Source organism: Auxenochlorella protothecoides (genome assembly GCF_000733215.1).
Source record: "Auxenochlorella protothecoides strain 0710 unplaced genomic scaffold scaffold36, whole genome shotgun sequence".
Taxonomy (NCBI): domain Eukaryota; kingdom Viridiplantae; phylum Chlorophyta; class Trebouxiophyceae; order Chlorellales; family Chlorellaceae; genus Auxenochlorella; species Auxenochlorella protothecoides.
Genome location: NW_011934143.1, coordinates 451,572 through 474,514, shown reverse-complemented (window position 1 = coordinate 474,514; position 22,943 = coordinate 451,572). Strand labels below are relative to the sequence as shown.

The window sequence follows — 22,943 nt, the reverse complement described above, 5'->3', positions numbered from 1 at the left end:
ACCGCCTTCTCCCGGCCTCCTGAACTCGTCTCCACGCGATGCGGCAGGGTGTGGCTTCCGCCCTGTTGAGGGGTCTGCAGGCGACCCGCGCCAGCTCCAGCCTGGCTGAGAGCTCCAACCTGGTCAGGGCGTACAGTTCCGCCAACACCCCCCTCACCGCGACCCTCTTCCCTGGAGATGGTAGGTAGCCGGCGCCATGGTATTTTGGACATGGATGAGGTATCGATGGCTGCCTTGCAGGTAAATGGTGCTGTGAGTTGCGACTGTGGCTAGGATCCTTTGTAAAACCCCGCCCCCCACCCAACACAGGCATCGGCCCCGAGATCGCGGAGGCCGTGCAGACCATTTTCAAGGCCGCGGAGGCCCCCATCGTCTGGGACGAGCAGCACATTGGCAAGGAGGTGGACCCGCGCACCAACAGCTTCATCACCCGCGAGAATCTGGACTCCGTCCTGAAGCATCGCATCGGGCTCAAGGGCCCCATGACCACCCCCATCGGCAAGGGGTTCCGCTCCCTGAACCTGACCCTGCGCAAGGAGCTGCAGCTGTACGCCAACGTGCGCCCCTGCGTTAGGTGAGCGGGCCCGGTGCATGGGGGGAGGGGAGGTCTTCGGTGTGAAGGCGGCAAGGAAGCTCGACGCAGGCCGGCTGCCCTGAGCAGTGCAGGGACTGACAATACTACATGCCAACCGTTCCTCCTTCCCCACCCCCAAATCCTGCAGCATCCCCGGCTACAAGACGCGGTACGACGACGTCGACCTGGTGACCATCCGCGAGAACACGGAGGGCGAGTACTCCGGACTGGAGCACGAGGTGGTCCCCGGCGTGGTGGAGTCCCTCAAGGTGCGTGGGAATGGCCTCAAGGGTCGGGTTGGAAGGGTATTTGGCTAGATGTGGTAGCCTGCTGAGCATATGGAGGGTGCTGTGCGAGGATGGGCCTGCCCCCTCAGCAATACCTTTGGGGAGGGATTTGCCGACCACCAGCGCTGTGTTTTTGCCCCCCCCCACACACATATATCCCCCCACACGCCCCATCATCCCACACCCCATCGTCCCTCAAAGAATGCCCTCAACCTCCAAACTATTCCCACCTTGCCAACCCAGATCATCACACACGTGGCCAGCACACGCGTGGCGGAGTTTGCCTTCGACTACGCGCAGAAGAACAACCGGCGCAAGGTCACCGCCGTGCACAAGGCCAACATCATGAAGCTGACCGACGGCGCCTTCCTGCGCTGCGTGCGTGCGGTGGCGGAGCGCTACCCCGACATCAAGTACGATGAGATGATCGTGGACAACACGTGCATGCAGCTGGTCACCCGCCCCACCCAGTTCGACGTCATGGTCATGCCCAACCTCTACGGCGACATCTGCTCCGACCTCTGCGCCGGCTTGATCGGCGGCCTGGGCCTGACGCCCTCGGGCAACATTGGAGCCAACGGTCTAGCGCTCATGGAGGCGGTGCACGGCACCGCCCCGGACCTGGTGGGCAAGGACGCTGCCAACCCCACCGCCCTCCTCCTCTCCGGCGTCATGATGCTGCGCCACCTGCGCCTGACTGACGTGGCTGGGAACATCGAGCAGGCGGTGCTGGCCACCATCGCGGAGGGGCAGTACCTCACCCGCGACCTGGGCGGCAAGTCGGGGACCAAGGACTTCACCAAGGCCATCATCGGGCACCTCAAGTGATCGACTGGTGCTGGAGCTGTTTGGGGGTGTGGCGGGGCTCGGGGCACCACAGCAGATCCCGCCCCGCCCATGCCCACTTTCCCACTGTCTTGTCGTGTGCCAACACCCCTTTCCCATCATCCCCAGAACACTCCCTTCTGAATGTAACACTGTGATTAACCCTTCTTGGTGATGTTCACGATGCGGTGATCGCATGGTGGGACGGAAGTGGGGCAATGTATGGGTGTATGTGTGTTTTGGGGGTAGGGTCAGCGTCAAGGTGGCAGAGGAGGTCATGCCTGTTGGTCAGAAGTGTAAGAGAGAGGGGTGAGGTGGTACGTATCACATGTGCACCATTCAAGCAACGGGGCAGGGAATATCGACGAGGGCTGGCTTCGCCGCATTGGTTCCCAGAAAGTGGAGCTGTGCGAGAGAACGACCAAAAAGTCGATGTTCTGAGCGTACGAGCAGGGAGGAGGTGATGCACACGACTCGACGTCTGGATCCTGCATGTCTAGGGTGCCCAAGGGGAATGGTAGGGGTCTGGAGTTTCATGGCCAGGGTCAGGCAGACACAGAAGACTCGTCGGCGGCCGGTTCTCGCGCCTCATCGCAGGTTGAGCGGAGTACTCCTCGCCCCCATCGTCGCCCCTCCGGCCGGCGCCTTGCTACCCCTCGACGACGGCGGTGGCGGCGTGCTGGCGGTGTCCGCCTCCTTGTCCTCCTCCAGCACCGGATCCCCTCTGGTCGAACGCAGGTGTTCATAGAACTGCAGGACGGCGGGGTCGGCGCGGAGGGCGGCGGGCGCGATGCCTCCCGGGGCGATGGTCAGCCCCGCCGCGCCGCGCACTCTGGAAAGCGCGACGTAGGCCATGCCCGGCTCGAAGGCGCGCGCCAGGTCCACCTCCACTGCGTCCAGGCTCATGCCCTGGCAGCGGTGCACGCTCAGCGCCCAGGCCAGGCCCAGGGGCAGCGCCTCGCGCGCCGCGCCGCCGCGCCCCCCCGAGCGCAGCGTCCAGCGCTCGGGCGCGACGACGCGCGTGGGCCCGGCGGCGAAGGCCACGACGGGCAGGCCGCGCGCGGCGTCGAAGCCGGCCACCACGCCGCGTGCGCCGTTGACCAGGCCCTCGCGTGGCGCCAGCGAGCGCAGGAGCATGACCTGGGCCCCGGTGCGCAGCTCCAGCGAGGCGCGCGCGGGGCAGGCGGCGTCCAGCGCCTCGCTGGGGGCACCCTCGTCCCGCGCGTGGAAGGTGCGGCCGGGGCCGGGCAGCGCCGCCAGCGCCGCGGCGTTCACCGCGTCCACGTCGGCGCGGTGCGTGAACAGGTGCGTGGAAAGCACGGCGGGCGGCGGCGGCGCGAAGGCGCCCGTACCAGGGGCAGGATCTGGGGCGTCCGCCGGTCCTGCCCGCGGCGCGCAGCGGCGCTGCAGCTCCTCCAGCTCGGCCGCGGTCGCCGCGCCGACGCGCAGGCGGCCCAGCAGGGCGATGAAGCCTTCGTCCCCAGCCTGGCGGTACACGCGAGACAGCACGACGCTGGCCTGGACGCAGCGCTCCCAGGCGGGGGACTGGAAGCAGAAGGCGCGGCGCCCCGAGCCGCGGGTGACCGGGGGCAGCTGCAAGCAGATGGTGAGTTGGAGGTGCAAGTGCTTGGGGACCATGAGCAAAGGAGGCAGGGCGAGGACCCAGGGAGCAGAGCAGGGCGGAGGAGGGGGTTCATGATACGGTGCAGGCGTGCACGAGGCCATGCAAAGAGCCCTGCATGCAATTACATGGCCCACCTCCAGCAGGCCAGCAGGCAAGACTCAACCCCTGATCTCCAAACAGCAGCCTCCCACCCCCACGAACCCTCGAACGCTGACCTGGTGGAAGTCGCCGGAGAGGATGAGCTGGATGCCCCCAAACGGGGCCTGGGAGCCCCGCAGGCGCCGCGCCAGCTCCTCCAGAGCAGTGAACAGGTGCGCATCCAGCATGGATATCTGGGACGTGACAAAGGGGTATCGGGGTGTGGCGGAGCTCGACCCGTGCCGTCCAAGACTGGCCTGCGCCCGCTGCCCCCCCTTGTCCCACCTCGTCGATGATGAGGGCGGCGGCGCGGCGCCAGCGCTGCGCGCTCTCACCCAGCCCGGCCCGCGCCGCCATGGCGTCTATGCCACCCTCCGCCCTGCCCACCCCGGCAAAGGCGTGGATGGTGGTGCCGCCCAGCGCGCAGGCTGCCAGGCCCGTGCTGGCCGTGACAAAGGTCGTGGAGGGGGGCAGGACCGACATGATGGCCGCCAGCAGCCGCGACTTGCCCGTCCCGGCGCAACCTGGAGCGAGGCAGGGGTTGGTGGTTTCGGGAGTCTGCTGACTGCTTCTGGCGCATACCCTGGCCAGGACGCGCCCGGGCAGCCTCTGTTGTCGCCACAAGCCAGAATGCCAACCCTTCCTACTTGGCTGTTGAGGACCCTCTGGCAGAATTCTTTCACCCCAAGGGACGCCACTGCACCCCCCCACGTGCACGCACCTGTGAAGAACACGTTCTTCCCGGCGCGGACCAGGGCGACCGCCCGCTGCTGCTCGGGGGATAGGTCTGTGACGCCTTGGCAGGGCCGAGAGGCGACACTCCTCCGCGACCCCGACGACACCGCCGAGCTGGCGGGCCTGGACCCCGAGGCTGCGGGCCTGGGTTTCACCTGGCCGCCGCCGAAGAAGCAGGTGGAGGCCAGCGACGGCGCTGGCCGCGGCTCGCTCACCGTGACGTTCAGGTCGCGTGCCGCCAGCGGGCGGCGCGGGGGCTGCGCGCTCGTCTTCGACCCCGTGGGCACTGGCACGTGCCCAGAGGCCTTGACCGGCCCGCCTCCCAGGCAGGCGTGCAGCCGGTCCCGCAGGCCGCACAGCGCCGCAGCATCGGCTGAAGTGAGCGTGAGCTGGACGCAGCGCGGCACCGACCGCCACGCCTCCGTCTTCACGGCCAGGAAGCGCATGCCCAGCCGCCCCTGGGCCGCGCTCCCACCGTACAGGACGAGCGGGGCCTTGCAGGGCAGGGCCAGGGGGCGCGGCTTGGTGTGCAGCACCAGGGTGTGCAGGCCGCAGGCGTCGCGGCAGAGCTCCACCATCGTCTCCTTGGGGGGCTGGGCGGCCACGAAGGAGCCCGAGGCGTCGCCCTGCTCCACCTTCACCTGCGTGCCGGCGGAGGGAGGGTGCAGAGGGCTGGTGGGTGGCTGCCCCTTCTCCGTCAGTTGGCCGTCCAGGTCCGGGACACAGGCAGATACACAGCCATGCAATGCGATACATGTATACATCATATTCGAGTGCATAGTAGCAAAAGTAGTGATCTGTATGCCACCAAGGGCGGACTCGGTATGAACCCAAACCCTCGCACCCGTGGGACACCCACCCACCACCCACCTTTGCTGTGAAACGCATTGGAAGACTCTCAGGGCTAGGACGTCATTCCTCAGTGCTTCAATATGAGATTCTAGAGAAACGAAACGTACATTCTCTCCAGATTGGGGGTTGCGGCCTCCCAATGCAGCGACCTCTAGGCAGCGATCGCTCTGGCCCAACGGTCACCCATGACAAGCTCTGGCCGATGGTGAGCCGCGACTATCAGACAAACACACTGGCAATGTCCCTGAATTGGGTAGTGCATCCTTGTGCTCATGCGTTCCAGATCGCGCCGGAAGTGGGCCTACAGATGTGCGCGCAAACCGGTGGTCGCAACAGATCAATGGTGCGAGATTTTCCAGAGCTGCTGAAGGGCTTTAACACACGTTCAAGGACGAATCATGGGAGAACACGCCATCAAGGGGCGTACACACTGGAAGAAGGTCTAGCTGAGAAGAAGGTGTACAAAGCTATGATCATGTATCAGAGATGGCTGGCATGCCTGCAGACTGTCCACAGGACCCATCCATCTCAGCCCATGAAGAACTGCAGCGCATTGGCCAGCTGGCTCAGCTTCCCCTCCGCCTGCGCATCCGCCAGGTCGACCTTGCGGTGCAGCATGGCCGAGGCCTCCCTGCCCAGCACGCTCTGCACGCTGCGCCCCGACGCGGCGACGTCCTCCTCGACGCCCTCGCCGCGCAGCGCGGGCGCCAGGTGCGTCAGCAGCAGGTTGAGGAAACGAGCCGCGTGTGCGCGCACCCGGTCGCCGCCGTGGCGCAGCACCTCGCACACCTGCTCTACGCCGCGCTGGCGCACGAACTCGGAGAAGGCGGGGGGCTGCTGGTGCTGGACGGACATGAGGGTGTCGAAGCAGGAGCAGGCCAGCACCGGTGTGGCGGCGGCGAGGCGCTGCAGCAGCAGCTGCGGCGGGGGTGGAGTGGGGGAGGAAGGTAGGGTTGGCTGGGCAGTGATCGTGCCGTCCACATGCACATGGACTCCCCAGCAGAGGCTGCAGGCAAGTACCTGTCCACCCATTTTGCGCACACCTCCATCGGGCTGATCCAGGACTCATACCCTCTACAAGCCCCCTGAACCTCCCTCGCCATCCTTGCCTCTGGATCACCACACCTGGATGATGCCTGCCTCGCAGGCGGCGCGCTGGGTATCCGGCTGGAAGAGGCACGCCGCCTGGAGCACGGACAGGAGGGAGACCAGCTCGGGCTCCGAGACCTCGCGCTGACTGGGCTCGGAGCTGGGGGCCATGGCCAGCGCGTCCCTCGCAGACCCCACGATCTCGTGGTGATGCGCGGTGAGGGCCTGGAGGACGGCTGTGGAGGTGGGGGGCCCCAGGCTCAGCCCCTGATCGATCTGCAGAGAGATGCGGAAGTATGCCTCCTGGCGTACTATGGACAGCGGGCTGGCGGCTGAGGGACAGGGGTTGAGAGGGGGGCGTCAGGGCAACATATAAGCGTCTGCTTGGTGCAGCACTTTCTAGCATGGTGTTAATGGAAAGGAAGGATGGGCTGCGGAGCGTGCAAGTGGTATCTGCATGTGCTGCGGACACAGCTGAGGTGCAGCCAAAGACCTCCCCCAGGGAGGGACCCCTTCCTACACCACGTCCTTCTACATACTACGCACCATCACTGAAGGCACGGCGAAGTTGCAGAGCTTGTCTGCTCTGAGCTTCCTCCCTGCAAAATCCAGAGGTGATGAGAGTGGGATGTGGGATTCGATGCTCACGGCAGTCAACATACCGGCTTCCTCCTGTCCGATCCAGGCACACCGAAAGGCGGGCCCTTGGGCACATGAGAAATCCAATCTCACAAACATGAGCCTTACCTAATGAGGGAAGCGAGCATGGGATCGGCGGCCAGCTGGGGGTCCAGAACCTCCATGGCGAAGGTGGGTCTGGCCAGTGGCCGTGGAGAGCAACACCTTCCCCCTTAAAAGGACCCAAAGGCGGATCTAAGCCTTAGACATTTATACAGGATAGACCTGGATTTATCTCAAGCAGAGCTCACAAATTCAGCGATATGATCTTTGAAGCGGAGTGAGCGTTTCGAGTTTCCTACACCCGCAATGCACACAAAACTCCACGAGCGCACTCTGTACGGAATCCCGTGTTCACGCCGAGAAACAGTACTTCATTGACCTCATTTGGGCCGATCACTGCTCAGTTTTTGGGATCCCATGCGTACAATGTCTTTATGTCGGTCCTGGATCACTTCTGCCGAGGGTGCATGACCTCACCCCGGTGGGACACCCACCTTTCCCCCCTCTCGCTGGTGCCGCTTGAAACACGACCTCAGAATGGGTGATCAGGATGCGCTGAGCACCTACGACCAGATTCGGCTGACCCTGTCCTCCAGCTACTACACCCTGCGCCGGGCCTTGAAGCTGAACCGGCTGCGCGACCTGCTGCAGCAGTCGGCCCTGGCGCCCGACGCCCCCATATGGATTATGGGGCAGGAGTATGCTGCCAGCCCCGAGCTGGGGCAGGAGGAGCAGGAGGAGGTGAGGGAGTGGTGGAGACGAGGGCGTCGGTCCTTTTTGTGTGTTTGTTTGGATTGCTACCCATAGTAACTCTCCCTCACCCTCCCTTCACGATCCAACAGGTGCTCCGAGAACTCGTCTGCTGTTTCCAGTCCATCATATGGATGACGTACCGATCCCACTTCGCCCCAATCAGTGAGCCTGATGGTGCTGGAGAGGGTGGGAGACAGCCCAGGACACCATTCAACAGGGTCGGATGTGTGAATGATGCCACCTGTTGTACCAGTAACACCTGCGCTCGCTGACTGGGACTCAAGAGACAGTGCCCGGCCTGTGAAGGTGGCGCCTGTTGCCTCTTGTTGGCTGAGTGTCTTCACCTCAGCTCCTTCCGTCGACAGCAGCTTCCCTCTACCCACTCCACACTCTTGCAGCGGTAGGAGACTCGCACCTACGAACGGACGCGGGGTGGGGCTGCACGCTGCGCTCGGGCCAGATGATCATGGCTCAGGGCCTGCGGCGCCACCTGCTGGGCTCCGACTGGCGCTGGCCGGAAGAAAGCGTGGCCAGCCCGCCGCCCGGGCTGGCCAGCCTGCTGTCCCTCTTCCACGACCTCCCACAGACCTCAGCCCCGCTGTCCATCCACTCCCTCTGCGAGCATGGCCGGGCCTGCGGGTGAGACGTGGGGCGAAGGGTGGGGGCTTGTGGAGTGTGAAAGGAGGCCAGCACACTGTCATTCCGTCGCTGTTGCACCTTGCGGCTGTCAGGGTTCTCTTGTACCGCCCCTCCACCCACCTGGGCCTCCGGATCGCTGCAACACTGCTGGCCTGCCCACCAACCGGCCGTCCTGCTACACACGCATAGGGTCCAGGCAGGGAGGTGGCTGGGCCCCTGGGTCATGGCTAAGTCGATGGAGGCCGTCGCGAGAACCAGCAGGCCCCTCCTCGACGTCGGGCTGACTGTGGCCGTGTTGGACGAGCCTGGCGGTGCAGTGCCCCAGCTGCTCATCAGCAGGTGTCCAGGGATGCATGGCCTTGCATGGTCATTTTGGCAGGGGCTCACCCATCATTCCGAGGCCAAGCAGGTACCTCTGACCCGCCCGACCCGCCTCCCCTCCCCAGTCACGAGGATCTCTGGGGTGGACCCTTTGGCGGAGAGGCCGCGGCCGGCCCAGAGCCTAGGCCGGCCGGAGGGGGCGGCCCTTCCTCCTGCGCCAAGCGCCCAGGGCTGATCATGCTCGTCCCACTTGTGCTTGGACTGGGCAAGGTGAGGGGTGGACTATCGGGAGTGAAGTGGGCCTCCCTGATGCGACGGGCCGTGGGAGGGTACAGTATGGACCTGGCAAACCCTGCTCCACATACCGGACGTCGGAGCAGGGTGCATGGTAATATAATGCGACTGGACTGCCTTGCAGAATGGGGTTGTCCCTTCACCTCTCCCCTGTCCCCATCTGCGCAGTTGAACCCTCGTTACATCCCCCAGCTGCAAGCGGTGCTGACCATGCCCCAGAGCATCGGCATCGTCGGGGGCCGTCCAGGGTCCTCCCTCTACTTTGTGGGCACCCAGCAGGACCTCCTGCTCTACCTGGATCCCCATGAGGTGCAGGAGGTGAGGTGCTGGGCGGGTGTCCTAGAGTGCGTCTGTATTGAGGGGGAATGGAGCGGTGGGAGGAGGTTTCCTCATTGGGACCCTTCAGGCCTGGGGTGCTGGTTGACTGTTTTCTCGTCGAGTGGCTTTCTCATGTGGTGAGTGGGACTTGAAGCTGTCGATTCTTCAATGACAGCATGGCATCGCGCAGGCTTCAGCGCCCATCTCCCTCCCCCTCTGTGCCCTCAAACTCTTTCCAGGCCGCCACGGGGGACGAGCACTGGAGGTCGTACTGCGGCACCACGCTGCGCACGCTGCCCTTCACCGCCATGGACCCCTCCCTGGCCCTGGGCTTTTACGTCGGCAGCAAGGGTGCGCTGGGCGATGGCCTCACTGACCTGGGAAAGGAAATTTAATGAGCCTGCCGCATCCAGTGCCTCAGCCACCACCCCCACCCTCTTTCTCTTCCTGCACACAGAGGAGTACCTGGGCCTGTGCTCGGCGCTGGAGCAGCTGGAAAGCAGGTCGGGGGGCGCCCCGCTGGTGTGCGTCACCCGCGCCCGGCTCTCCATGGAGCACGAGTCGCCGCTGGACGAGTGGGAGCCTGATGAGCTCACCAGCGAGGACGAGGGGGCCGAGGTGATGCACGCCGAGGCGGGCGCGCTGCATGCGACCGAGGAGGGCGACGCGGGCACTGTCCCTTCTGCCGCGACTGTCCGCGACGCCGGCACGCCGACAAGGGAGGCCGGCACTGCCTTGGGGGGCGGGGCGCTGCTGGATGGGGTGGGCCTGCCAAGCCCGCAGACGGACGGAGCCTCCTCCCCGCTGGCCAGTCATGGGTCCAGGCAGCTGTCCACGGCTCGCTCTGGCTGGGAGATGCTCTGATTCCTGGTCGCCGCCTTCACAGACCATGTACCCTCACGACGCACTCTGCTCGGTGCTCTGATACCCAGCCCTGGCTGCCCGAGCATGTTGTTTGTACTTGTAAGACCGTCCCACATTGGACGTACTTTTAGGATGAGGAAGCTGGTATGCGGGATGGGGCCCTTCCTGCCGGCAGGCCCCCGCCTCTGGCCCCGGGAAAGGACGGAGATGGATCCGTCCGGATTCGAGTCTGTCTACGTCAGGCACGGCGAAACACAAGCACCCCGCAGGCCGCTCCCGCAGCCCAGCAGCCTGTAAATGTTCAATCGGGACAAGCTCAAGGCCCTGGCCGATCAGGCCAGGGCCGCTGGGGGCCGGCTGGCCACCAGCGCCCAAGCCGGCATCGCCCAGGCGCAGCAGAACTTTGCCGCGCAGCGAGCTGCCAACCCTGGGTCAGGTATTGTGAGCTGCGTTTCAGGATGGAAAGCCACAATGAGGTTGCGAATGTCGCTTCCCGTCTGCTACGCTGATCCCAACGCAACACCATACCCCAAATCCCCCGTTCACAATGCAGATCTGGCCGCTGAGGATGCCATCCGACTGCTCACAGCCCAGAACGAGGCCCTCCGCATGCGCCTGAAGGCGCAAAAAAGGCTGTCTGAGGAGAATGAGCACCTACGAGCGGCCCTGGAGCAGCTGCAGGTGTGCAGTTCCTTTGTCTGCGGGCAATGAGGTGAATCATGCGATTTTGCATGAGTGGGAACTTCATTGTCCCTGGGCGTTGGCCCGCTCAGCACCTCCATTTATTCCAATTGCAATTCTCCAGGGACGAGACGAGGGCGTTGCGGCGCCTGGCCCCGCCTCCGAGCGCGCCGAGCTGGAGTCCCAGGTGGAGATGCTGGTCGCGGCCCTCGCAGACGCCCGTGCGGAGGCTGTGTCCGCGCGGTCCGCCGCCCAGGACGCCGCTGCGGAGCTGGCCGCCGCGCTGCGCACCGTCAAGGAGCTGCGCAGCGAGCGCTGCAGCCTGAGGGAGCTGCAGGCCGCCACCGCGGAGGCCGCTGCACAGGCGGCCGCGCTGGAGAGGGAGAAGCGCGGGCTTCAGGCCACCCTGGGGGTGGAGCGCGTGGAGAGGAGGGAGCTGGAGCTGGCCCAGGCCGAGATCGAGGGCCTACGCGTTTGCCTTGGCGAGTCGCAGGCTGCGTGGGCGGCTCATGTTGCGGCCCAGGAGCTGCGTGGACGTGAGGCGGGGCCCGAGGAGGCGGAAGGGGTGCAGGGCGCTCCCGGTGCCGCAGAGCTGGAGAGGGTTCAGGCTGAGCTGGCACAGACCCGCGCTGAGCTAGGACAGACCCGTGCAGAGCTGACAGGAGCGCAGGCAGACCTTGCACATGCCCACGCTGAGCTGCCAGGGCGACGGCAGGAGCTCCTGGCTGCAGAGCAGCCCTTGGACCTGCAGAACTTGAAGGCAGTGCCGCACCCCAGTGTCCAGCCAGATGCAGGGCTGCCCGCGGCCTCGGCCCCACGCGTGCGGCCGGACAGCGCCGACTCGGCATCGCCTGGGCCGGCCAGCCGCGACCTGGAGGAGCTGAGGGACCTGCTGAGTGGGGCGGGCAGCCTGGCCAGTGACCCAGGGGCCGGACCCGTGCAAAGATCGGTCTCCGTGCCGGTAGGCAAGGGCGAATTGAGAGGAGACGATCGGCATGAGCCGTATCTTGAGGAACTGGCGCTGCGCTTGCCCTGCAATGGCGCCTGTGCAACCGCAGCTGCATTCGCTGATCTCCACCAATTGTCAATACCCACGCATGAGCACAATTTCCCGCACAGGTCCCTGGGGCCAGCACCGCTGACGCTCCAGGGAGCCATGGCACTGGCGGGATCGCTCAGGCCCTCCTGGATCGCATGGCCGCCTCCATCCGGGCCACCGAGGGGTCGTTCGCAGGGCTGTCTGAGGACCTGGCACAAGCACGCGCTGACAAGGAGCGCCTGACGCAGGAGCTGGCGGCCTTGTCAGAGCGCGCCGAGCGTGACAGGGCCGAGGCAGAGCAGCGGGCGGCAGGCGCCGAGGCGAGGGCCGAGGAGCTGCGCGCCGATGGCGCCGCGCTTTCCAGCCTCCGCGCCGCGGAGCAGGCCCTCGAGGCGCTGCAGGCAGAGCTGCGGGCCGCGCGCGAGGGCCGCGACGCAGCTGTGGCCGGGCTGGCATCCCTGCGAGCGACGGCGGCCGCTGAACTGGAATATGCACGTCAGGAAGCGGCGGCTGAGCTGGCAAATGCCCGGCACGAAGCGGCGGCTGAGCTGGCAAATGCCTGGCGAGAAGCGGCCGCTGAAGTGGACACTGTGAGGCGGGAGACAGGGGCCGAGGCGGAACGATTGAAGAGCGAGACTGCAGCTGGGCTGGAGCATGAGCGGGTGCGTGCGGCAGGGGAGTTGGCCGCCGCGCATGAAAGCGCGGCGCAGGCTCTGGCCGCAGCGCGCGCCGAGGCCGCGGCCGGCCTCGCGGCTGCGCAGCAGGCAGCGGACCTGCAGCTGGCAGCTGTGCAAGAGGAGGCAGATGCGCTGCGGCGGGAGGCAGAAATTGCTGCGGCAGCCTCCTGCCAGGCCTCGGAGTCGGAAGTGCAGAGGTTAAAGGAAGAGCAACATCGCCTGGAGGCAGCCCTGGCAGCGGAGCGAGATTCCTCCATGGACGCCGTCGAAGCGCGAGAGGCGGAAGCAACAGCGGCCGTCACGCGCGCTGAGGAGCGGGTCCGCGCCGAGGTGGAGGCGGCGGCTGCGAGGGACCGGGCTGAGCTGGAGAAACAGGTGCGGGCGGCGCAGGATCGTGCCACGGAAGCAGGGGGCCAAGCTGAAGCCGAGCTTGCACGCCAGGCCGAGGCGCTGGAGGCGACCTCGCTGCGGGCCTCCTCAGCGGAGGCGCGCTGCCTCTCCCTCCATGCAACAACCGACGCGCTGAGAGCCCAGACCGCGGCGCTGCAGGAGCAAGTCGCGGCGCTGGAGGCTGGGGTGGCTGCGGCAAGCTCGGCCCGGTCCCAGAGCGCAGAGCTGCCAGTCGCTGCATCCGGGCAGGATCGGGCGTATCAAGAAGCGGAGCTCAATCCCGGCGCTTGGGGGCACAGCAACAAGAGCGGCAGTCTGGGAGCGGTGCCTGCAAGGGCGGGGCCCGGGAGCGGAGCATCCGAGGTCCCTGAGATTCCGGTGAGTGGGCATGGTTGTGTTACTCTTGCGGTGGAGGCAGCGCCCAGGGGGCGACTTTTCAAGGTTCCCCCTGCCACGCCACCGGTCCTGCTGCAGCGTGACCGCATCCGTGTTTGACCTTGCCCTCTATACTGATTGCTGGACTCACCCTCCCCACCATCTTGCCTTGCGTGAGGCTCATCATGTTTTACATCCGGACCATGCATACTAAGTGCACCATTCAAATGCAATCCCCAACTCCAGGCCGCTGAGGGGAGTCCTGCAGACCAGCAAATAGCCGACGAAGCTGAGCTGCGAGGAAGGATCCGGGATTTGGAGCTGGCGCTGGTCGAGAGGTGGGTGGCTGAGGGTGCCCAGGAATGTCGCTCCCATTAGAATCTGCACTATGCTCCTACTCACAAATACCCTGCACACCTCGAGACCCCGCACAGTGAGCACACGCATGCCCTACGGGACACATCGGCCTCGATCCTCAAGGAGGAGATTGAGGAGATGAGGTGAAGACGGTGCAGGATGTGGCAGCTTGGAGGGATGCCGTTTACAGGAATTTGGCCAGTGAGCCATGCTGGCCATATTCCCCAGCGTCTCCTATCCCAGCTGCATCCCCTCCACACCCACACGGCAGGCGGCGGGACTGCCGGGAGTCTGTGAGCCTGGAGTACCTGAAGAACGTCGTGCTCTCTGGCTTCTACACCGGCCAGCTCCCCCCCACCTCCCCGCTCGTTCCCGTACTTGCAAAGCTGCTGCAGTTCAGTCCCCAGGAGTCGCGCCAGATTGCTGCCAAGGCCGCCCAGGCCTCGCAGGCCTACCGCCTCCTGCCAGGCTTCTGAGATCCACCCACCTGACGGCGCTGCTGTAATTACGTGTGCTGCTCATTTGCAGCTGTCCCTCCGTTGGAGTGATGACCGAGTGACTACGGGAGAGATCAAGTGATGGATCGACAAAAGCCATGACCAGCTTCCGTTCAGGGTCACTCAAGGACTGGCTCAGTAAGCCATCCCTTTTTGCGGCTGCGTTGCCTATTTAAGAATCTTGTCAGTTTGAAGGTTGGGTCAATCCAAAAAGGTGATCGTCCCAAGGAATTATGCCTTGCATGTGGCCGCACGCATTCTGTTCAGCACAGCTGCAAGCGTGCTGGACGTTATCGACACATCTAGCCTACCCGTACCCCTTACCTCGAGAATTTGCAAGCAGGGGAGCATAGATTTGCCAGACTTGAATATGATGAGAGCTCCCATATCGAGACTCGTTTGATCTGTAATTAGTGTAAGAGTGGAACCGACAGCGCGTCATGCAGTTGCTTCAATCTCAGCATGAGCATGAGTTTCTATTTGAAAGGCGCCTCCAGCCCATCACGTGACAGCTGCGGCGCGCGCGGCGACATCGACAGGTCAAAACCAGGGTGGACAGACAGTTCTCGGTGGGCCGGGGTACGAGAGGACGTCGCCAAGGCGCCATATGCTATAGGCGCAATACCGGTGGTAGGAGGACACCCGTCGCCCAGCGATCTAGCCTGATGGCATCCGTCCGGAGCGAGTGCTCCGATTTCCCGAGCCCAGGCCTGTGGAAGAAAGTCGAAACCTGGGAGACGGCAGATCCCCAGGACTCCATTCCAGCGCAGCATGGGCCATCCATGGGTGTATTCTACACCTCCGACACCCTACTTGCTCCCACCTCCCCTGCCGCGAGCGTGCGTGGGTTGGGAGCGCAGGATAGCGGCCCGGGAGACCTCTGCCTCCTGGAAGAGGGCATGCAGGGGCATGCCTGCGATCAGGACCAAAAGCTGCAGCACGATCTTGGAGACCTGCAGGCAAGTGGAGGTGGGGAATGCGTGTTGTGTCTTGGCAAGGGGGGTACTGAGGGGCCTGCTACCTGTTGTTGCACCATGTCGTGCTCGGACGTCCAAGCATCAGGGGGGCCGTCATGTCTGCAAGAGTCCATCACCAAGCCGGCCGCCGCACGCCGCCCCCTTCCTTCCCGCAGGACGTCCTGGAGGCCGCGACCCGACGCGCTGAGGGCGCCGAGGCACGCGCCGCCGACGCTGAGCTGGCGCTGGACTCGGCGCTGGACGCCGTGCGCGAGCTGCGCGCCGGCAACGCCGAGCTGGCGGGCGCGCTGGAGGAGGCGCGGGCGGCCTCCCGTGCCAAGGCCGCGCGCGCCGAGGCGCTGGCCCGAGAGCTGGAGGAGTGGCGGGGCGCGGCGGCGCGCGCCGACGCCGTGGCGCGAGACGCGACGCGGCGGATGACGGCGGCGCTGCAGCGCGCCCAGGTCATGGAGCTGACCATCGCCGGGCTGAAGCGCGGCGCGGGGGCGCGGGGCGAGGGATGCGCGACGGCGGCGGGCGAGGAGGTCCCCCCACGTCCCCCCCCAAGCGGGTCCGAGACCCGGGGTGGCGCTGCCGGCGCCGCATCGCGGTGCGGGGCGCCAGGCCTGGCACCGGCCGTCGGCTTCCTCCTGCCCTCCAGCGCCGAGCCACTTTCCCACTCACGCAACACCAGCCACCCCTCCCACCCACGCGGCAGCGAAGAGAGCGACGCCCCGACCCCGCGCTCCGCCGCGCCCTCGGACGCCGGCAGCCCCTTCGGCTCCGACTTCACGCTGCGGGAGTTGCTGCAGCGCACCGCCGCCCTGGAGGCGCGCCTGCTGGAGGCAGGGACGGAGAAGAATGGGCTGCAGGCCGAGCTGGCGCGGCTGCCCGTGTCCAGTGCCGGCCGCACCATCAGGGTGGGTAGCGGTGGGAGGGGGGGCTTGGGCGTGCTTTTGTGACCCCCAGGGGTCCGTAAAGGCCAGTTTTTCCAAAGTTCCTGATGCCACCTGCGCTGCGGCGACCTACGGCAGAATCACCAACCCCCACCTCCCGCCCTCCTCTCCTCCTCCCTCGTGGCAGGAGCGGCGGCGCCGAGAGGAAATCGAGGCGCGGCTGGATGATCTGGAGCGCGAGATGTCGGGCCTGAGGCTGGAACTAAAGCGCAGCGGCTGCCGGTGACGGCGATGAGACGCCTATTTTGTGCCTAAGCAGAGTCCCATGGCCGGGGGACCCCTTGAACAATTTCGTGACCACTCTGTGCTGTCCCCTGCGCCGTGCTCGTTGTACACTGCAGGCCAACAGGGTGAGGGCGGCTAGCCAATGTGCCTCCCGGATGAGGTCATGAAGGCAGCCCTGGGGCTGAGAAAGAAGAGTAAGGTAAACAAGTACAGAGGTGGTGCTGGGAAGGGCGGGGTAGGAGGTCTGGGTTCCTTGTGCCATACTCATTCAGAGAGACTCGCTCACTCTGCCTCGTCCGCGCCGTCCTCCTCCGGGTGAATAATGGCCAGCGGCAGCTTGCAGTTCTCCAAGAGGTAGAGCGCCACGCTGCCGACATCCCCCATGTACCGGTCGCTGGCCTCCAGCTTTGGGATCATGGAGAGGGGGGTGGGGAAGGGGATATCATGCGGCCGAGGACAATCTATACGTAGCCTTCCGCAGCCAGAGCAGCGCTGCATGGCCTTAGACCATCGCAACGAGTTGCGACACGCAACGTGGGCGGCGCTGTCCACCATCTGACCACTCAAAACCCACCTTATTGTGCGCGGCGGTGACCACAAGGGTGGGGCCCAGGTTCTGGGCGGCCTCCAGGATCAGGGTCCCAATCTTGGCAGCAGGGGCCTCCACGTTCTCGGCGTACAGGTGCAGCTCGTACTTGACGTTGCGGGGCTGCAGGAGGTGCAGGAAGCGCTGGCGGAGGATGGTCTTGGCGGTCTCGATGTGCTTCAGCTCGTTATGCGTGCCCGGCTGCTCAAACTGGTAGGCGGTGCCGGGCAGGCCGTGGAAGATGCTCATGGGGGGCTTCATGCACTTCACCACATATCTGCAGGGGGCCAAGGGGGATGGGACGAGATGTTGACCCGGGTTTCGTGCATAAGGTCTGCCCACAGTGGCCCAGACAGGCACGCTGGCACACAGCACAACATTGCATCTGGAGACGTGGGAACGACACATGAAATCGATCCACACACTCACATGAAGTGCACGACGTCGTTCTCCTTGTAGACCTGTGCGGGGGAGGTGGCAAGGGCGATGGAGCCAAGGGGTGACCATTTTCAGCACTCACGATTGCACCAGCCGAGCACTGCCTCAAGCGCACGCACCCGATTCCGAGTCGCAGAACCCAAACACGAGAATCGATTCATGCCACTCCCTCACCGATTCAAGCAGCCACTTGCAGGCTCTGCTGGCCGCCTCCGTGTCCTCGGCGCACAACACGAGGTTTCGTTTGTGGTAGGTCATAACGCGCGAGTTGAGGAGGGACGGCGGACAGGAATATGTGCACTCCCTCGAGGTGATCTTATATATATAGATATCAATGCTTTATCTTGCTGATGAGGTGTACCGCCGGCTTCATCAGTCATCACTGGTAAAATGTTAAACGTCTCCGTGAACAAGTTTCGAGACGACATGTGAGTAATGCACGTGCTCAGTCGCGCCCTGCGCCTCGATTCAGAGCAAAGGAGCACAGGTTCTGCGATTTCAAGATCGCGAGATGCAGCGTATATCGGGTAAGAACTCGAATGTGCACGTCCCTCAGCCTGCTGCCGCCATGTGCTGGCTGGGGAGGGCGTCGTGATCACTTCTTATGGCGCCTAGCCCCACCAGGCAAATAGCGCTCGGGGGCTCAGGAAGGCCCGTAACTTTGCCCAAATATGTTTCAGGGCCTGCAGCGCCTTTTGCATGATGCCTTTGGCGGGTCAGGACCCGAAGGGACCCATGGTCCACCAATACCGGAAGTTGCCGTGGAAGGCGCCATCGACATACAGTTCCGGTGCGGCGCAGGGGTACATGCTGGCAGAGGAGGCACGGATTGAGATCGTGTGTGTTGACTTACCAATATCCTCCCCGCAGATCGAGCAATCGCATCGAGGCAGAGCTGAATGAGCTCCTGCAAGCACACACCCGGCGGACCGATGGTGCCGACACCGATCCTAGGGTGAGCAGGAGCATGGGCTCTTTGGGTGATTGATTGCAGCAGTCACTGAAGCGATACGCATACCTGACTCACGTCCAAACTCGCACCCCCCCCCCACTACAGCTCCACCTCGAGCTCCTCCAGGCATTCTGTGCACGGGTCGCCGGCTCCTACAGCTCCTGGGTCCCCAATGACGCCGCGCTGGATGGTGAGTATTGGGTTGCTTGATACCTGCTGGGTGCATGTCACGCGCACGTCGATCACATCTCAATATCAGCACCCCGCGTGCACCTCGCAGGCGCGCGGTCAACAGCGCGACGTGCGCTGGCGGCGGGGCCCGCAGGGGCACCCGCGCCCACGACCCGGGCCGAACCGCTGGCGGTCGCACAGGGGTGCGACGGCGGCCACCCGACGGCTGTCCTGGCCCTGATCCTGGCGTCAGCGGCCGCCCTGCCCGCCGCCCTCGACGCGGCGTCGGGCCCACCGGCGCCGCCCACCGGCCCCATGCTTCGTTCACCCGCGTCGCAGGCCCCCGATGACGCCCGCCTGGCGGCAGCGCGGTCCACGCTCGCCGCGCTAGCAGTGCTGCTGCGCAGCCGCCACAACGCGGCTGTCCTGCGTCGGCTGGGGCTGGAGGTCCTGCTGGCCGACATCCTGGCCGGCCTGGTGGGGTGCCTGTGGGGTCCGGCCGCCAGCGCCCACCACCTCGCGATCGACACCTTACAAGTAGCCTGCTCCGCGCTGGACCGCTGGGCTGGCCTGGGGCCTGGGGATGGCGATCGCGCCGGCGCCGGCGCAGGGGACGACATGGGGCGTGCCATGGAGGCAGCCCCCCAGCCTCGACAGGGCCCGGTCACCCGCGGGCAGCAAAGAGAGCAGGGCCTCGCCGTCCCGGCGGCAGAGCTGCTGAGCCTGGGGAGGGAGCGCGCGCGGCTCGACCCCGGCCCCGCGCGCGCGCTGCAGCACGCCAGCCTGCGCCTGCTGCGCCGCTGCTTCGCGCGCCGCGCCGGCGGCCTCGGAGCGCAGGCCGCCCCGGCGACGCTGGCGCTCGTGGCGGCGGGCATCGGCCCGAAGGCGCCCACCCCCCGCGACCTGCGTCTCCAGACGCGCTGCGTCCGCGCCCTTGCCTGCGCCGACCTCGACGCGGCCCGCCAGCTGGGCCTGGGGGAGCGCTTCCGCGACCTGCTGCTCGCCGCCGCGGGGGTGGGCGGCGAGGAGGCGAGCCCAGCCAGTGGGTCTGCGCAGCCGTCCTGCGTCAGCGAAGATGGGAGCATGGCCAGGCCCGGGCGCCAGGCGCCAGGCGCCACACCCAGCGTGGTCCCCCTCACCGCCACCCTCGCGGAGGCCACAGTAGCCCTGTGGGAGTGGGCGGTCGGGGGGTCCATCCCCGACTCCACCGGCCCACCCCCCCCCCTGGACCTGGCGCGGCTGCAGTTCGTCCTGGAGGCGGGCGTCGCGGCGGCCTCCGGCGGGCCAGCACTGGACGGCGCCGACCCGGTGCCCTCGCGCCGCGGTCCCTGCCTGGCCCTGCTGGCGCTGGCAGCACACAGCGTGGGCGCAGCGTGGGCGCTGCCCGGGGCCAGCCCTGCCCCCAGCCGGCACGCGCCGAGCGCCGTGACGCGCGTTGAGCTGCTGCGCGCGTGCGGCGTCTACGACGTCGCCTTCCTCGCGGCGGGTGATGTTGGTGCACGGGGCGCCGAAGATGCCATAGTTCGGGCTTCAGATGGTGATGCATCACCTGCCGCCGGCGACCCCGTCGTGCTGGTCACCGCGGTGGGGCTGCTGGAAAGCGCGGCCGGCGTGCCCGCTCTGCCCGACGCCCAGGCGGAGGTCGGTGCCCTGGCGCGCATGCTGCAGGCTCCCAGCGACGACCCAGCCCCGCGTCTGGCCGCCTGCGCCGCGCTGGCGGCCCTGCTGCGCCGCGCTCCGTGCACCGCCGCGGCCGCCGCGGCGCGCGTGGGGCTGGAGGCAGCGCTGTGTTCGCTGCTCGCCCTCAGGGTGCCCGAGGAGGGGCCTGCGAAGTTGGAGGTGGAGCTGCGGCTGGGCGGCGGCGAGGGCGGCGATGCGACGTGGAAGGTCTCGCTGGCAGGCTCGCCGGGCGCCGCGCAGCAAGAGGCCGCCCTGCATGCGCTGCAAGCGCTGTTTGCCGCGGCGCAGGCGGCGCAGCGCGCAGCGCTGCGCCGCTGGGCGCTGGTGCCGGCCCTCTTCGAGGCCCACGCCCGCGGTACGAGGGCGGTACGGTCTGCCTCGCTGGATCTGGTGCGCGGAGGGGTGGGTCCTGTTCTCGAGTTGCATGCAGGGTGGCGTCTTGGAGCTTCACGCTGAGGTTTTGGGCCGTGTTTGGCTGGGTCTCACTTCTTCACTGACGCCCGGCAGGCACGGCGTGGCACGAAGGCCTGGCCTGCCAGAAGCCAAAATGCTCCTGGATACCCTGCACTGGTTCCACCTCGCAACCGCGATCCCTCCTTTCCCCCCCCAGTTGACCGGACTGCTGGCCGTGCCTGCTGCAGACGAAGACGACGGCCTGGCCAAGGCGGCGCTCGCCGCGAAGCTGATGGGTGGGTGGCCTTGCAGTGATGTGGGTGGAGGTCAGGGGTCTTGCTTGCTGACGACCTTGTACTGGAGATGTATCAGGAGGGGCGCAAAGGAAGTGTAGTTAAGGTGTTCAAACTGATCAAAACTTCCACTGTCTGCCTGCATCCCGTAGCACAACTCTCCCTCCATCACCCCCTCCTTCCTCTCAAACCCCGCCATGACAGAGGTGCTGACACACAAGGTGCAGGGCTGGAGAAAGCACGGCACCAAGCCCATCACCGACCTCATGTCCTGCATGCGGAGGGCGCTGTCCACGCAAGCAGGCGAACTGCAGCCCCTGTTCATGTGAGGGGGTGGGGGTCTTGGACGTATGGGAAGATGCCAGCCAGCAAGAGGGCGTTAAGTGGCTGAGAGTATGGTCCCTGCAGCCTCCAGGGACGCTCGTTCCATTCCTGACTGCACCGTGGCCGCCTTTAAGTCGTCTCTTTGAACCCTGCCTCCCGCAGCCAGGCCCAGGGCTGTGTCCAGCTGGTGCACGCGCTGAGTCAGCCCATGCCCCTCATGCAACTAGAGCCCGTCGCACTTGCCGTGCTGGCCACGCTCAGCGCCCTCCTCAAGGACAGCGCTCCAGCCCGCCACTCGTTTGGGTGAGCTGGGTATGTGATCCGCGGATGAATGCCGAGGGCGTGGGGATGGTGGAGAGCATGTATCAGGAGGCGGACTCTTTTCTGCACGCATGCGCTGCCCGCACACTCCCCGACGCAAAGGCAGTTCTGTGCGGCACCGAGGATTGTTCCACCCTGAGGGCTGCTGGTGTCTCCCTCACAAATGTACCATGCACAATGCCTATTGACATCGAGCAGGGAGGAGGTCGGCTGGACGATACTCCTTGCCGCCCTAGAGCGGGCACGCGGCGGTCTGCCCCCCTCCTGGGCCCTCCTCTCTGCCGTCTTGCACCTGGCGACGGAGGTGTGGGCGGGCTTGAAAGTGGTACCATTGCATTTCCGTGCAGAATCCATTCGGTAGTCGTGGCGGGGGAGCTCAGGCTTTGATAACAGCAAAGCTGCAGAATCACCTTCTGGTCCAAAGGGCTGCTCCACCTCACAGGTTGTTCCTGGATTGGCCCAGGCACACAGCTGACCCCCCCAACCCTCCTCCCTTGTACCAATGCACGGCAGACCTGCTTCGACCCAGAGGCCGCCGGCGCCCTGGAGGCCGGCACAGAGGTAGCACCGGCCCGCCCGCCGCCCGCCCTCCCGCCAACATCGTGCCTCCAGGTCGCTAATCCAGGGGCACTCGGCGCCTACCTGGCTCTGCTGCGCACAGCTCGATGCGACGTCGCGGCGCACCATGGCCTGCCGCTCCTCTGCGCCGTGCTGGAGGCAAGCGTGGGCAACCGCGTGTCCGCCACAGTCGCGGGCACCACGCCGGCCCTGCTGCAGTGGCTGCCACGGGCGCACCCCCACCTGCTCACGGGCCTGCTGCGCGCGCTGCGCGCCTCCGCCGGCCACTCCCTCCCCGTCGCCGACCTGCGTGCCGCGCTGGGCCTGCTGCGCCCCGGGGGAGGCGGGGAGCTGGGCGCCCACCATGACGGCCTGCTGTCTCTGCTGGGCGAGGTCGCGGCCGACCCCACCCCCCCGGCCTTCCTCCACTTCAACCCCGGGGCGGGGGCCGGGTCCGGGGTCGAGAGCCCGGCGGCGCGCGCCGGCCTGGCCTGCGCGGCGGCACGCACCGGGCCGCTCCTGCGTGGCGGGCTGGCGCTGTCGGTCTGGCTGCGCCGGGAGGTGGAGGGCCGGGGGGATGCGGCCTTGATGAGGGAGAGCGAGGTGCCGCCGAGGGGCCGGACGACGCCGCGTGGCGGCGCTCTGCAGGGCGGCGGCGATGGCCGGCCAACCACCACTCCAGGCCGCCAGGACACCCTGGTCTGGATTGAGGAGGCGCGGGGCCGGGCCCTGGCAGTGGCCCTGGACTCTGCAGCGGGCGCGGTGTGGGTGCACACCTGGTCCCCCGCGCATGCCGCGCTGGCCTTCGACATGGGTCGTGGGTTGAACAGTGGGGCCTGGCACCACCTGTGCCTCTCGCTGGCGCCGGGGGGCCCGCTGTCCCATGCGACGGCCACGCTGTGGCTCGACGGCCGCCTGCAGGTGCAGATTTGAGGATGATGCTTCTGGAGGTCACTGGGCAGTATGGGGGGACATGGGGGTGCCCTGGAGTTTATGGCAGGAAGGGCATCGCTGGCTCGCCAGTGATAGCCCTCCTTGCATGGCGACGTGGCACCATGCAACCACGATCACCTCGTAAAGTTC

General features: G+C 66.2%; 8 protein-coding genes across 8 annotated transcripts; 5 read left to right on the top strand and 3 right to left on the bottom strand.

Annotated features, from left to right (window-relative positions):
- Window positions 1–38: 38 nt before the first annotated feature.
- Window positions 39–1,689, top strand: F751_3437 (Isocitrate dehydrogenase [NAD] catalytic subunit 6, mitochondrial; the record flags this gene model as incomplete). Its single annotated transcript, XM_011397814.1, has 4 exons — window positions 39–180; window positions 310–574; window positions 723–843; window positions 1,105–1,689. The coding sequence occupies 4 exons, from the start codon at window positions 39–41 to the stop codon at window positions 1,687–1,689; spliced, it is 1,113 nt and encodes a 370-aa protein (XP_011396116.1).
- Window positions 1,690–1,961: 272 nt separating this feature from the next.
- F751_3436 (ATP-dependent DNA helicase PIF1) lies at window positions 1,962–5,071 on the bottom strand (the record flags this gene model as incomplete). Its single annotated transcript, XM_011397813.1, has 5 exons — window positions 1,962–1,967; window positions 2,962–3,279; window positions 3,734–3,972; window positions 4,170–4,824; window positions 5,054–5,071. The coding sequence occupies 5 exons, from the start codon at window positions 5,069–5,071 to the stop codon at window positions 1,962–1,964; spliced, it is 1,236 nt and encodes a 411-aa protein (XP_011396115.1).
- Window positions 5,072–5,563: 492 nt separating this feature from the next.
- F751_3435 (hypothetical protein) lies at window positions 5,564–6,927 on the bottom strand (the record flags this gene model as incomplete). The annotated part of the gene is made up of 3 exons (XM_011397812.1): window positions 5,564–5,953; window positions 6,161–6,449; window positions 6,872–6,927. The coding sequence occupies 3 exons, from the start codon at window positions 6,925–6,927 to the stop codon at window positions 5,564–5,566; spliced, it is 735 nt and encodes a 244-aa protein (XP_011396114.1).
- Window positions 6,928–7,342: 415 nt separating this feature from the next.
- Window positions 7,343–9,994, top strand: F751_3434 (Cysteine protease ATG4a; the record flags this gene model as incomplete). The annotated part of the gene is made up of 8 exons (XM_011397811.1): window positions 7,343–7,546; window positions 7,648–7,720; window positions 7,963–8,197; window positions 8,387–8,536; window positions 8,644–8,788; window positions 8,981–9,130; window positions 9,370–9,481; window positions 9,588–9,994. 8 exons carry the CDS (start codon window positions 7,343–7,345, stop codon window positions 9,992–9,994), a joined length of 1,476 nt encoding a protein of 491 aa, XP_011396113.1.
- Window positions 9,995–10,291: 297 nt separating this feature from the next.
- F751_3433 (Protein GRIP) lies at window positions 10,292–13,989 on the top strand (the record flags this gene model as incomplete). The annotated part of the gene is made up of 7 exons (XM_011397810.1): window positions 10,292–10,430; window positions 10,548–10,675; window positions 10,800–11,636; window positions 11,795–13,159; window positions 13,403–13,494; window positions 13,591–13,656; window positions 13,785–13,989. 7 exons carry the CDS (start codon window positions 10,292–10,294, stop codon window positions 13,987–13,989), a joined length of 2,832 nt encoding a protein of 943 aa, XP_011396112.1.
- Window positions 13,990–15,082: 1,093 nt separating this feature from the next.
- Window positions 15,083–16,145, top strand: F751_3432 (hypothetical protein; the record flags this gene model as incomplete). Its single annotated transcript, XM_011397809.1, has 3 exons — window positions 15,083–15,299; window positions 15,687–15,883; window positions 16,047–16,145. 3 exons carry the CDS (start codon window positions 15,083–15,085, stop codon window positions 16,143–16,145), a joined length of 513 nt encoding a protein of 170 aa, XP_011396111.1.
- Window positions 16,146–16,426: 281 nt separating this feature from the next.
- Window positions 16,427–17,426, bottom strand: F751_3431 (hypothetical protein; the record flags this gene model as incomplete). The annotated part of the gene is made up of 4 exons (XM_011397808.1): window positions 16,427–16,549; window positions 16,719–17,007; window positions 17,160–17,191; window positions 17,343–17,426. 4 exons carry the CDS (start codon window positions 17,424–17,426, stop codon window positions 16,427–16,429), a joined length of 528 nt encoding a protein of 175 aa, XP_011396110.1.
- Window positions 17,427–17,558: 132 nt separating this feature from the next.
- On the top strand, window positions 17,559–22,793 carry F751_3430 (hypothetical protein; the record flags this gene model as incomplete). Its single annotated transcript, XM_011397807.1, has 13 exons — window positions 17,559–17,596; window positions 18,039–18,123; window positions 18,226–18,321; window positions 18,631–18,768; window positions 19,207–19,932; window positions 20,125–20,361; window positions 20,582–20,660; window positions 20,862–20,982; window positions 21,144–21,284; window positions 21,501–21,606; window positions 21,816–21,863; window positions 21,915–22,253; window positions 22,551–22,793. 13 exons carry the CDS (start codon window positions 17,559–17,561, stop codon window positions 22,791–22,793), a joined length of 2,397 nt encoding a protein of 798 aa, XP_011396109.1.
- Window positions 22,794–22,943: the final 150 nt, after the last annotated feature.